Genomic DNA, 13,346 nt, shown 5'->3' with positions numbered 1-13,346 from the left:
GATGGCATGAGCCACACACACACACGAGCCGAGCTCAGCGCGGTTGGTGGGTGCATCCCACCCGCAGCGGGGCTGTGCTGGCACCGACCCCTCCCGGGCAGCACCCGGAGCCTCGGCCCTGCCTGCAGCACAGGCAACAGGTTCAACCCCTCCTGCGAGCACAGGCAGCAGGTTCAACCCCTCCTGCGAGCACAGGCAGCAGGTTCAACCCCTCCTGCGAGCACAGGCAGCAGGTTCAACCCCTCCTGCGAGCACAGGCAGCAGGTTCAACCCCTCCCAGGGCCCCGCGGGCCTTCCCTCCATCCCCAGCATTGTTTCCTCCGACCTTGAGCTGGCCGGTCGCTGCTTGCTGTATCCCAGCCCCAGTTCTTCCTCTGCACTGAGCCCAGCTTCCTCTGTGTTTTCCGGGTCCTTTCCTCAGTGCTGAACAGGGGATCGTGCCCTGGCTCGAAGAGGAAGAGGAGGATTCTCCTGAGATGGTGCCAGATGGGCAGAGAGCCCCTGCCAGCCCTCATCTCCCCCTCACGCCCACCCCAGCACAGCAGGGCCTGGAGGGCACTGAGCTCCCAGGGTCTTTTCCAGGTCAGGCTCTCCAACCTGTTTTTGGGAAGCAGGGAGCTGCCAGGCAGGAGTGGATCCTGGCAGGGCAGTCCGGTGCCTGCCAGGGCCAGGCTCAGCCGGGCATGCGTTCCCCCATGCTCCCACCAGCCCTGTCCCGTACAGCAGGTGCCTGCTGCCCTCCTGGGGTCTCACCCACAGCGGGCCAGAGGTGAGCTGACCCCACTGTGGGTGTGTGTGCAGGGCCGGGGCCTCCGGCAGAGCCTGGGCGCCGCTGACACGCTGGGCTTTGTCTTCAGCAGGTCCCTTACTGCTGTCCATGAGCGTTTCCAGATGGCCCTGGGCTCCTGGCACCAGTTCTGCTGCAGCATCCGGGGAAAAGCGGGAGGGGGTGGGAAGTGGTGTCCCAGCTCACCAAGCGTGGTGGCCTGGGCCTCTGCTCCCAGCATCCTTAATTCCCGCTGGGGAATTGTTCCCAGCTCCTGTCCCACCCTGAATCAGCAAGGAGGTTCCTCCCCTGCCATGGAAGGGATACCATAAGCAGCTGTCCCTGAGCACCCTTGTCCAGCTCCACCTTTCCCTGCAAGCCAGGCATCTTTCCAGGTACCAGGCTTTGGGGTCCCAGCCCTGCACCCCATCGAGCCCTCTGTACCCCCACGAGATAAGGGAAACAGTGCTGCCGTGGGAAATACATCTGTTGTCGGAAATGCATCTGCTGTGGGAAGTGCATCCAGTGTGGGAAATGCATCTGCCGTGGGAAATGCATCTGCACTGGCCTCTGGAGCAATCTCTGCAGGGGTGGGGAGAGTGAATCCCAGCCGTGCTTTCCTCCTGCCTCGCCTTTTGGCCAGGTTCATGGCTTTTGGCAGCTCCTGGTGCCTGTCTGGCCCTGGTTCAGCACAGGCTGGAGTGTCAGGCTGCCCCATGGCAGGGCTCCCAGTTCAGCAGAGCTGTGGGTCCTCCCTCAGCTCTGGGGAAGACCCACACGAGCACAAATCTGGGCAAAATGGTCAAAACCGAACTGAAAGAAAAGCCAAGGAATGCAACCCAGCAAGGCCTGGCTGATGGAATACAACAGCCCTGAGCCACTTGGAGATCTTTTTCCACCCACTCCCCCCAATTCCTCAGGGGTTTTCTGTTCCTGATTTTGACTTCTCACTTGGCTGCAGCGATGTGCTGAGTCTGAGCCAAACGTGTTTTCCAGGGAATCAGCTCATGGCTAGAAATCGCTGCCCAGTGTGGGTAGGGATGGAGGCTGGGGCAGGGGACGGGTGACTCAGGCCACAGGGCTCCCCCCAGCACCAGGAAAGTGGGGCGAGAGCCAGCATCAGTCCTTCCCTTTTACAGTAATTAGTGGCTGACGAGTGGCTGGGCAGCTCAGGGTAATTCAGTGCTGGGAAGTGGTTGTAGCAGTTGGGAACCGAGCCAGCAGCTCTGGGCCCTGGGGAGGGGGAAGGATGGGGGAAGCACAAAGTCTTCATATCCTCATCCATGAAGTGGGGCAACCCTCCTCCCATCCACCCGGGCTGGCAGGAGGGGATGAGGACAAAGGAGCAGCTGGAGCACCAGGGCAAGGGGAGCAGGTCAGGAGTGCACCAAGACAAAGTGCCCAGGACAAAGAGAAAGGGCACAGGTACTGGCCCTGGTCCTGCTGCAGAGGAGGCTGGAGGAAGCAAAGATGCTGACTGGAGTCAATTCCCACACGGGGATGCTCCCCAATTCCACAGGGTCATGCCCACAGGGATGGGCCAGGTTCACATAACCCCCTTGCTCAGCACAGCCCAACCAGCCTCCCCATCAGTGCAGCAACGGTGCTAGGCCTCTGCTGCCCACCCCAAGGCTGCACCTGCAGAACAAACCTGGCTCTAGCTGCCACTCCTATGATCATCACATCACCTGTGTGATTTGGTTTTTCTTCCTATTAATGTCTGAGCAACACTTTTCCCCAGATAAAGCAAGCTTCCTACCCCTGAAGTCTAATCTTTCTCACTCCCATGATTATTTCTCTGATCTCTGCAGCAGTCATGACTCCTCTTGCCTTCCTCTGCCGAGACAGCAGTGGTGAGACAGGATATGGCCACCCCTTCCCCCCAGGAAACTCAGCAGGGCTGCGTGGGGACAGGGAGCTGAAGCACCCTGTGAAGTGGCTCCAGGAGGGTCCCCCAGCGGCTGCCGGCCCCTGCACAGGGAAGGGAGGTGGCTGCCCAGGGCAGAAGAGCAGTGCTGGCTGTGGGAGAACAAGGCTCCCTGTGTTCCCAGCGAGGCCCTTGTCACTGCCACGGGAGCTGCTGAAAGGCTGCTCTGTCCACTGGTGGGGGTGGGGGGGCTGCTTTAGCTGAGCCCCCTAAAGCGGCAGCCCCAGGGCAGGGACTGCTGCAGGGACATCACTGGCCATGCTGGCCCCTTCCCTGCATCCTTTAGCATGGTATCCAGTCCCCTGGAGGTGCCATGCAGGGTGACCCCCCAGACAAGCCCCATAACCACAAAATTTGCCCAGTCCCTCCCCGGGCACCCCCACAGCAGGAAGGACGATGGCACCACAGCTCTCCACACACCCGACCCGTTTAATGGACATACAAGGTGGCTGTGCCCACTGCCCTGCCCACAGGGCCACATCCCACAGTGGCAGCAGCAGGGCCCAGACTGAGCTGAGCCCCAGCAGGGTTGCAGAGGTGGCATCTCCCAACTCACGCTGTCTTTAGGCACCACATCCCTGTATCCCCGTGGTTCAACAGGAAACACAGCCATGAGCTCAGCCCTCCCTTCCCCACCACTGCAGGTGCCAGAGGCTGAGACCTGCCAGCCCACAGCACTGCTGAGCAGCCCCCAGCCCACTCACCACCCAAGCTGCAGCAGGCTCACACAGGAGGAAGGGACCCTGCAGGGACCCATGGCAGATGCAGGCACGTGATGGGTGGCAGCCTGAGGGTCACGGCTAGGGGGACGCACAGGCACTGGGGAGCAGGCAGGGCCTGGATGCCCTCCAGCCCCCCCACAACCATCCCCGGTCCCAGCCCGGCTGCTCTGGAGGGGCTGGGGGGGTTGGGCATCCCCCCTTTTCTGAGGCTGGAGCCATCAAGCAACAATGGGGTAGAGGGGCCGAGGCCGTGGTGAGGGTCAAGGGGAGGGGGTGTCAGGTCCATCTTAGCACCATGGTGGTGGGGGCGGTTGGGGGAGGGAGCCAAGGTCAGACCCACTCCTGCAAGGAGCGCTTGCAGTACAAGAGCATTCGGGGTGCCCCCTTCCTCTGCATCTGGACGATGACGTAGATGAGGCCCAGGATGCAGAGCAGCAGCACCAGCAGCACCAGCACCATGACCACGCTCATGGTGCGTGTGTACTCATCAATCTGCACCACCACGTCCACGTCCCTGCCTGGCTGGCCATCTCCCTCGTTGTAATCCTCATCTTCCTCCTCCTCCTCCTCACCTTCAGTCCCCCCATCCCCATCAGGGTTGAAGGGGGGTCGGTCCACATCGGGCCAGCGGGGATTGGGGTCTGGGACCAGCTCCGTGTGACAGCCCATGAAGTCCCGTAGGATGGATTTGGGATAGCCTGGCTCTGTCTTGAGACGCTCATTGTCGAACTTCCAGTACTTTGTGCCTCTGTAGAAGTAGGTGGAGGCTGGGGGAGAGAAGGTGGACACAAGGGGTAAGTGGGTGGGCACAGGGCACTGCAGAACCTGGGCACCCCTGCAGATGCCCAAGACAGCAGGTTTTGCTCCATGACTGGTGAAACCCTTCAGAAAGGGATTCACCGCTGACTCCCACACACTCTCCCCAGGTCCATCCCACGTGGCCAGGCTATCAGAGGGATAATCTCATCCCCAAGACCCCCACCACCACCACCCACCCCTCTCCTCCTCTACTTACAGGCATCTGGGCTGAGGAAGGCTCCCTTGGGCGAGGGAGGGATGCCCACCCAGACAGAGATGGGCTTTGGGTACCCAGGGTCCACCGAGCGAGTGTCCTCGTTAAAGCGCCAGTATCTGGGGAGGGAGGTGGCGAGTAAGTGACGAGCACAGGAGTCCCCACTGCCCAACGTTCTTCCCCTGACAGGGGCCAGGAGGCAGCAGAGCAGGGAGAACCCCACAGACACTCACCTGTCCCCACGGAAGAAGAAGGTGTGTCCCGTGGGCTCCCACCAGACGGCCGTGTCAATGCTGTCGTAGGGGATGCCCTGCCCATAGGTGACCAGGGGCTGTGGGTACCCAGGCTCCAGGTTGGCTTCTCGGAAGAGCCAGTACCGGTCACCTAGAGGAAAGAGTTGGAGAAGGGGGATGAGAAGATCCTGCCCAGCTGCTGTGGCAGGTGCACAAATGGATAGGATAGTGGTAGATGCCTGTGGCCACCCCAACCCCTTGGGATCACACAGCAGATGTGGCTGGGGAGGTGGGTCAGGATGAGATGAAGCCAACCAGCTCTCAAGAGCTTTGTGGGGGACACTGGGGTCTTGCTTCCACCTCAGCCCTCCCATCCAGCTTCCCTGCTCACCTTTAAAGAAGACGAACTTCCCGTCATGCCTCTCATAGGCAGCATCAATGTCCCCAGGGAGGCCCCGCCAGAAGTGTCCGATGGGCATGGGGTAGTTGTCCAGCACCCGGTTGTGCCGGACCCTCCAGAACCACCGGCCCTGGAAAGAAACAGGGCGTTGGCAGAGGATGGGGAGGACACAGGGACACAATCAGACCCACTACATCCCCAGGGAAGAGGCAGGTACCTTGAATACAAACATCTCCCCACGCAGCACCGCCACCGTGTCGAAGTCCCCATCGCAGATGTCAGGGCCATACTGGTCAGGTCGGTCTGGGCTGCCAGGTTTCGGTGGTCGCTCTGGTTTCCCCGGAGGGGGAGGTTTAGGGGGTCTCTGGTCTGGCCTGCCAGGTCTCCGGGGTGTCACGGTGGGCAAAGGCTTGGTGGGCTGAGGGTGCCCATCTGCGGTACCTGGATCAGCCAGGTGAGAGAAGGGATGTGGTGATGCAGACCAGCAGCACCTGTACCTCAGTTTCCCCACACGCATGCCCAGAACCCCACCTCTAGGATGATCCCCCAACCGCCCCTCACCGTAGAGCTGCTGGATGCCCTTGAGGTCATCCTCAGGCAGCTGGAAGTTCTCCGTGTCCATCCACTGGTAGAAGGGCGCCATGATAGCACTGGGGTTGCTGGAGTGCTCCAAGCCCAGCGAGTGCCCCAGCTCGTGCACGGCCACCAGGAAAAGGTTGTTCCCTGTATGGAGAGGCACCATCAGCAAGAGGGGGTGGAGAACATGACACATGAAGCAGATCCCTGAACCCAGCACCCTGCAATAGGAGTGCTCCAGTGGGGTCGACCTGCATCATCCATGGTGGACCTTCTCTCCCTGCCGTTCCTGTCCACACCAGCTCAACCCCCCCGCCACCCCTCCTTCAGCCCAGGTGGCCACCAGGCTCCTCTGGTCACCTTTACCACCTCCTTGGCCCCCAACTCACCAGACACATCCGCATTCTCCAGCGTCCAGGGCTCATCCAAGTCGAAATGCGTGTCCCCCCCCATTCCGGGGCCAGGAAAATAGGCATGAGCCAAAAATCCCCCAAGGCCATCAAAGGGAGAGCTGTCTCCATGGAATCCAGAGGCAAAGAGCACCATGATGTCAGCCTCCTTCTTCCTCTTCTGCCGGATGTCCTCGTAGGCCACCTCCCGGAAAACCAGCGGCGTGGCTTGCTCCCACACCCGGAAAGCTCGTCGGACAGCCTCGTGTGAGTGGTACCGACCCAGCTTCTCCGTGTAGTTTTGGATGCTGGGGATACAGAATTCACTAGGGAAGGCCTGGAGCAGCACTCGTTCCCTGAGGGGATCCATGGCTCTCCATGGGCTGGGGGGAGGGAATCCCTGGCATTGCTGGGTACCTGAAGGTGAGGTGGCTCTGGCTCCAGCGCCGCCCTGTCAGCGCGTACCGCTTCCGACGCATGTTGGACTTCATCCGTGCTCCAAACTGATCCGGGACCCCACAGCGGGGACGTTTCATCCACCTGCCAGGAGGACACCAGGCCAGGGCTCAGCCCAGCACAGCCAATGTCCCCGAGGGGTTACAGCACCCACAGACAGCAGGGACGCTATCCTGGCTACAGAGGTGCAGCCCCCAAAAGGGGAGAAGCAGCTCCCAAGGGGGACAGCACCCACTTTTCCAGGTCTGAGGCTGTCAGAGAAAACCACAGAGCCTGAGAGCGGAGCTGCCATCTGCTTGAGCAAGAGAACAATGGGGAAACTCACGCCTTGGTCTCCTCGTCCAGGACGCCGGTGACGGTGATGCCATAGAACTTCTGCATCTCCGCGAGCGCCGCGGAGAAGGTCTGAGCCGAGCGCATGGTGGACATCCGGCGGCTGGGCTGCGGCAGGTACCCGTAGAGCCGCAGCCATGCCTGGCCACGAGAGCCGCGTCAGCCCGGCACGGAGCAGCCCCACGGCGGGACACAGAGCTCCCCGACACCCGCTGGGGAAGGATCCTGCCTGACTGCACCCCAGAGTCCCTGCACAGGGGTGGTCGGTGCCAGCTGGCAGCGGCAAATGCCACCCCCGAGCAGGCAGGGCACAGGGTCCCTGCCCTGCAAGGTGGGGGAGCTGCTGATCTCGGGGGGCTGCTGCCGGATGGCCTGACTGCAGGGAGCAGGCAGCTGGCAGGGGGCCAGGCTGCCTGCAGGCTGCCTGTCCCTGTCCTCCTCCGGAGGCGTCCCCCGGGAGCTGCTCCGGGATGTGAAGCCTGGGACCCCCACCCCGGCCTGCACCCACAAAGGGGCTTCTGTCCTGCGGGGCTGCAGCCCCAGGGCAGGGGGCAGGAGGGTGCTGGGGCGCGCCAGGGCTCTTCCTTCCTGCCCCAGCCTCCGCCTCCTCTTGTCTGCTTTAATTGCATTTTATTTTTATCTTTATTATTACTCTTTTGTAACTTCCCCCCCCCCCTTAGTTTTCATTTATATTTTCCAAATTAGGGGGGTTTTCCTTTTAATCTTTAAAGCTTTTTTCCTAAATTCCTTCCAATTCTTTTTCCTTTTCCAAGTCTTACTGCTCTTCCAAGTCTTTTTCCTTTTCCAAGTCTTTTTCTCCAGGTTCTTCAATCCTTTTCCTATCCCAATGATTTTCCTATCACTTTTTCTTTTTTTTTTCCAAAAATGCCTTAACATTTTAATTGCTAAAAACATTAAACCCATTACATTCTTCCACCTCCACTCCCCTTCCCCCGGCAGGGTGGCGGAGCAGACCCTTTATCAAAAGCCCTTTCACCCCCTCCCCCGCCGGGCACAAAGCGCTTCCTCCCCACACCCCGCGCCCGCTGCCCGCCACCCCCGGGGGCGACCTGCACCCCACCCCGCCGTTCCCCGCCTGCACCTGCACCGGCGGGCGGTGCGCCGGGCCCGCAGGTGTCGGTGCGGCGGCCGGGGGCGCGGAGCCAGGCCCGTGGCTCACCTCGGCGTTGATCACCGCCCCGCACCGCCCCGCACCCCGCACCGCCCCGCCGCTCCCCGCACTCCGCACCGCCCCGCTCCCCGCACCAGCCCTGCCGGCAGCCCCCACATCCCCCGACTTTGCCCCCACCGCCACCGTGCCCTGTCCCGGGGGTCTCTGACACCCGGTGTTACACAACCGGGTGCGGTGCCAGGCCCGGCTGGGGCCGGTGGTTGAGCATTAACCTCGGAGAAACCGGTTTCGCTCAAGTCCCCAGGGGCTAAATATATCTCTTTGTTTGTTTTTCTTTCCCCCAAAAGAAACTTATCTTGCAGGTCCCCATCCCGGAAACTAACTGGCTAAAGACTTAACAGATTTTTTTGTTAAGGACTTCAAAAGGCTGCTGGCAGCAGCAACTGGCTGCCATGCTCCCAGGGACACAAATCCCGACTGTGTGGAGATGCTCCCACAGACAAAGCCACTCTCTGTGCCAGGACAGGCAGCACGGAGCTCACAGGAGCTTACAGAGCACTTACATCACGTGAAGCCTGCAGGACTTGTGCATGTCTAAAAGGAAACAGCTGAAATACACCACAGACACAATTTTATGACACAAGGAAACAGATTTTTACTGCTCAGAAGTCCTGGACAGACATGGAATACAAGATTCAGGGCATCACATCAGCATCCTGTTCCAACTACCTGAGAAGTTGCAGCTGACCAGCCACAAGGACAAAAGGATTAAAAAGGAGTTTCTCCCAAGGGACAGTGTCCAGCCTGAAATCCCCTGGATCATCATCCACCTGGGGTGCTGATCACACAGGGAAAAAGTGTGGAGCCTGGGCAGGAGCCGCCACCCCTTGACTCACCTGTGGGCACTGCCCTCCCAGCCTAGGCAAACACTGACACTGTCCGTTCCAGGGCTCACCCACACCTGGCAGCAAGCTCTTGTCCTTTGGCAAAAGGATCAAATACTCAAATGTCTCTACAGAGGCAGCAGCAGCAGCGTGAGAGGGACACAACATGACTCAGGAGCTTGTCCGAGCTGGCTTACAGTAGGAAAACACTCAGGGAAGAGGATCCAGCTCCATGTCCTTCCCTCTTGCTACTCAAAACATGCCCAGAGCCTCCCAACAATCTGGCAGTGCTACTTCCCACTGTGTGAGACACTCTCCCTTTAGTAGCAGCTTCCCACGCTACCTTCTTCCTCCTTCCCATAAGGCATCTATGGCTTTTGAAGATTTTTTTCTTTTTTAAAAAAAATCAGTGAAATTAGCGACCGTGGGATCTCTGGAACCGCCAGTGCTGACGGCAGCACATCCAGCAGTGAGGATGAAATCTGCTACAAACACACTTTTCTTCAGCCAGCAGCTCAAACTGGAAGTGGCCCGACTTGAGGCCACAAACACCGCAGAGACGCTGAGCAGGCAAGAAGAGCGCAGAGGTGCGTGACAGCCACACAGAGCTGTGCCAGACCACGGTCCTTGTTCCAGTGTCAGGCTCTTCCAGGCTCCAAAAGGCACAGCCCCACCCGCCCCTACCTCAAGGGGAAGGAGAAGTACTTGTTCCCTGACTTGCAGCGGATTTGCTCCCATTGGATACGCAGCAGGAATGCTGACTCCTCAAACCCATCCACAATGTCCTGGAAAACAGAGACAGGAGTCAGTACCAGGAAAGTGGATCTGCCAGAGGAGGGAGTTGGCAGCTCCCTCTCTGAAGCAAGTCACAGACGAAGCCATTTGCAGCTGGGAAGCCTCTGACTTCCCTCAGGAGGGTGATTTAACTCACGCTCCCTCCAAAAGCTTCTCGTCTTTGAGCCCACTGAAGTTTGTCCTGCTTGGTTGAAGAGAATGTCCCACTCTCCAGCCCTGGCAGGGAGATGTGGCTGGACTGCAGCTCTGCCCTCCCCCTGCTCTCCACACCAGCCCTGTCTGTGGGGACGCACCTGGAGCTCCCGCAGACACTGCCCTTCCAGCCTGCCAGACAGGTCCCCGACGCACCAGGCCAAGCTGATGTGGAACGATGGGTTCTGAGGGCAAAACAAAACAGGGATAAGGATGTGAGGGCTAAAGGAGGCTTTGGTCAGTGCACAGAGCCACAGTGGGAGATGCTTCTGCCCTGCCTGGGATCACAGAGGCTGGAGGATCCCAAAGCTGGGAGTCCCCTCTGCCAACTCAACAGCTGCAGAGCTGGTATGGACAGTGCTGGAGGCAAGAGGAGTCCTGGCTTCCCACCCCAGCCCCTCTGGACACCAGTGGGCAAGGCTGCCTGGTTCCCAGCCTCCCTGTGCTCAACTCTGCAGCTCTGTGCTCAACTTCTCCCCACTGTCCTGGAAGAATCTCTCAGAACTGGTCCCAGAGCAGGTACATGGGTCTGAATAACCCACATGAGCTCCCTGCTTGGCTCTAGAGACAGACAAACTGGGGTCTGGCCCTTCAAAATCCCAAACCTGTTCCCAAAGCTAGTACTAAGCAAAAAGGCTGGACTAATGTCCAAGAAAGCTGCCCAAAACAAAGACACAAGGATTGTCCTCAGTCCCACAGTGCCCATTCTATCCTAGGACAGCCCTGTTTCCATGCACAGCAGGGCAGCCACTGCAACTGGCTCCTGTTTATTTGAGTGAACATCTCGCAGGGAACCAGCTGGCATGTCCAGACTGGCAGGGGAGCAAGCAGGAAACGCCTCACCTTGTAGAATGTGGGAAGGTCAAATTCCTCTAGAACGCCATCCACCTCCGAGACCAGCTCCAGCAGCTGGAAATGCCCAGCAGAGACCTCCAAGCCAATAAAGGTCCTAAAGAAAGGCAAGGAGAGACAGCAAGCACCCTTTCATGCTGCAGAAAGCACAGCCCTGAGAATACTTCATTCCTACTGGGCAAGTTCCCTACTCCCTAACACAAGGAAATCTGGGGAATGCCAGGTTTAAAACAATGATGCTGATTGTATTCTGAAGAAAAACAGAAGATGTGGTAGCAGGGAGAAGCAGCACTGGATGATAAACCATGTAGATTTACTAGATTAGCCTAGTACCTTTTGGGACATGAAAATCAGTTTTCTAGGCAAAGGATGCACTGGATGGGAAATTCAGCAGAGTGCCATGCCCATGCAGGAGTTGCGTTAAAAAAGTGGAAGTTGTTGGTGAGGTTTTACAGTGTGAGAGGAAGCAGGGAATGGGAAGTGTCAAGCTGGAGAGATATGACAAAGAAGTCAGCACCTCCTCCAGGACTGTTGGGATGACACTTTCTAGAGTCATTTAGACTAATCATTTCTTCCTTTCCAAGAGGAAGCAGAAGATTCGAGCATCACTCAGGTTCCATATCTATTTTTTCCTACCCATGACTGTATTGGGCTGCCTTTCCCACCAGATTCAGCAACTTTCTGCAATTTTAATCACCTTTCCTTTGACATTCAAAAAAAATTAATTGCATTCCATTGGAATCAGGCTTCTGAGCTGGCGTCCAGGAGAATTAGCACCATCTCAGCTATTTCTCTCCAGCTCTTGGAAGACCTGCACTACAGTTTCACGACTGGCACTGCTGCCAAAAGAGGTGGTCCCACTCTTCTCGCCCCAGGCTGTGCATTCCAGCTAATGTGACCCAAGGCTTGCAGAGAATCACTGCCAAAGCTAAAAATTTGTACAGATGGCTGCGGAAAGGTGTGAAATGTCTGGAGATGATCTGGAGGTGATCACATACTGTGTTGTCACACAGCCCAGCCGTGGGACAGGCAGGGTGACACTTCCCATCCACCCAGCAACTTGCTCAGACTTGTCCTGGGGCAGGCAGGCTGCTCCACTGTGCACTCACCTGGTTTTGTTCTGGTTGGTGTAAACCTTCACTTGGTCAGCCACGCAGAAGAACCTGAAATAAGAAAGATCCTATTTCAGCTGCAGGGAAAAAAATAAAAAAGGAAAAGATGAGGAGAGGCCAGGACTGTTACCAAGCCATGGAAAAATACAGGCAAATATATAATGCAATCATACCAAATTGGTGCAACCAGAACATTTTGGGATCCAAATCAATTAATTCCCCTCCCGTTTCCAGCCCTCCAAAGCCGGGACAGTGACAGAAGCCCTGAAGCAGCTGATGCTCAGCCAGGGCCTGAACCAGATGTAAGCAACAAAACCATCCATGGCTTAGAGCATGGCACAGCTCTAGCCTGATCCTGGAAAGCCAAAACCTGGTGACAGATCCTGAGGCAGTGAGGAAAAATCCCCAGGGCTTTAATTTTCGCAGCACCAGCTGCCAGGGACACCTTAGGGTGTGGATGCTGGCAAAGCACGGATCCCGAGGGCAGAGCAGGGGTGTGAGGAGCGCTCTCCCGGGGCTCTGCCAAACCCACCTGTGGAAGGCGGCCAGGCGCTCCCTGAGCGAGCGAACGAAGGGCTCAATCCAGTGGTAGCGCAGCACCACGCACTGCGAGAGGCTCAGGTGGAACTCCTCCATGGCAGCCAGCGACGGGACGTAGGTGCGGGCGCGGGACACCAGCAGCTCCAGCAGCTCCAGGAATTCCTCCTGGGCAATGTCTGCGGGGCAGCGCCGTCAGAGGAGCCGGGACCGGCGGGAGCCGGGGAGCAGCGGCTGAGTTCCGTCCCGCCATCCTCCCGGTCCCGTCCCGGTCCCATCCCGGTACCTACAGGGCAGGTAGACGTGCGTGGCCCAGTTGCCCCGCTCGTGGGGGAAGCCGCGCACGCGGCCGCCGTGCCGGGAGCTGTCATCGCTCACGGCCTCCTCCGGGTCCGGGTCTCCCGGCAGGCCGGCGGGCGCGGGCAGGCGGGGGCGGCCGGCGCTGCGGGACCGGAGCGGGGTGAGAACGAGGAAGAGGAGGAGGAGGAAGGCCGCGCGCTCCCGCCGCCTCCCGCGCCCTCCCGCCGCCGCCGCCCCACCGCACCCACCTGGTCCCGGGGGGCCCCTGCGCGCCGCGGCCCCGGCTCCCCCCTTCCTCCTCCTGCTCCTCCTCCTGCTCCTCCTCGGAGCTGCTGTACCCCACCAGCGCGGCGCTCATGGCCGCGGCTCCCGCCGCCACGGCCGCTCCCCGCTGCCGGCGGCCGCGCAGTTGCCGCCGCCCCGGCCCGGCCCGCTCCGCTCCCTCCGCTGCGCTCCCGCCCGCCGCTCGCTCCCTTCCCTCCCTCCCGGCTCCCGCCTCCACGCCAGCGCGGGGCTCGGGCGCAGCGCGCAGGCCGCGGCCCTGCCGCCGGCGAGGCCTTCTCCCGCCGCAGGTGATCGGCCCGACCGCCGCCGCCGCCCTTTGTGTGCGCCTCGCCGGGGCGGGGGCGGCCCCGGGCGGGCAGCGACCCCCTACACCCGACCCCAGCGCGGGGCCTCCCGGAGCGGCGGCGGTGGTGAAGGCCTCGGGACGCCGTCCCCGCGCTGCC

The 13,346-nt window shown here is 59.7% G+C and overlaps 2 protein-coding genes across 2 annotated transcripts; both read right to left on the bottom strand.

Annotated features, from left to right (window-relative positions):
- Window positions 1-3,104: 3,104 nt before the first annotated feature.
- On the bottom strand, window positions 3,105-8,019 carry MMP15 (matrix metallopeptidase 15). The gene is made up of 10 exons (XM_041400632.1): window positions 7,995-8,019; window positions 6,807-6,955; window positions 6,443-6,565; window positions 6,026-6,333; window positions 5,622-5,783; window positions 5,278-5,501; window positions 5,052-5,190; window positions 4,661-4,811; window positions 4,431-4,546; window positions 3,105-4,182 (listed from the first exon to the last, which is right to left on the bottom strand). Exons 2-10 carry the CDS (start codon window positions 6,908-6,910, stop codon window positions 3,746-3,748), a joined length of 1,764 nt encoding a protein of 587 aa, XP_041256566.1. The 5' UTR covers window positions 6,911-6,955; window positions 7,995-8,019; the 3' UTR covers window positions 3,105-3,745.
- Window positions 8,020-8,576: 557 nt separating this feature from the next.
- On the bottom strand, window positions 8,577-13,001 carry USB1 (U6 snRNA biogenesis phosphodiesterase 1). Its single transcript, XM_041400661.1, has 7 exons — window positions 12,867-13,001; window positions 12,609-12,760; window positions 12,314-12,497; window positions 11,779-11,832; window positions 10,661-10,766; window positions 9,919-10,002; window positions 8,577-9,615 (listed from the first exon to the last, which is right to left on the bottom strand). Exons 1-7 carry the CDS (start codon window positions 12,974-12,976, stop codon window positions 9,511-9,513), a joined length of 795 nt encoding a protein of 264 aa, XP_041256595.1. The 5' UTR covers window positions 12,977-13,001; the 3' UTR covers window positions 8,577-9,510.
- Between the last annotated feature and the right edge of the window lie 345 nt (window positions 13,002-13,346).

Source organism: Onychostruthus taczanowskii, unplaced genomic scaffold (assembly GCF_017590055.1).
Source record: "Onychostruthus taczanowskii isolate IOZ18803 unplaced genomic scaffold, ASM1759005v1 scaffold18, whole genome shotgun sequence".
NCBI lineage: Eukaryota > Metazoa > Chordata > Aves > Passeriformes > Passeridae > Onychostruthus > Onychostruthus taczanowskii.
The sequence above is the reverse complement of the archived record's forward strand: the minus strand, read 5'-3'. Positions and strand labels throughout refer to the sequence as shown.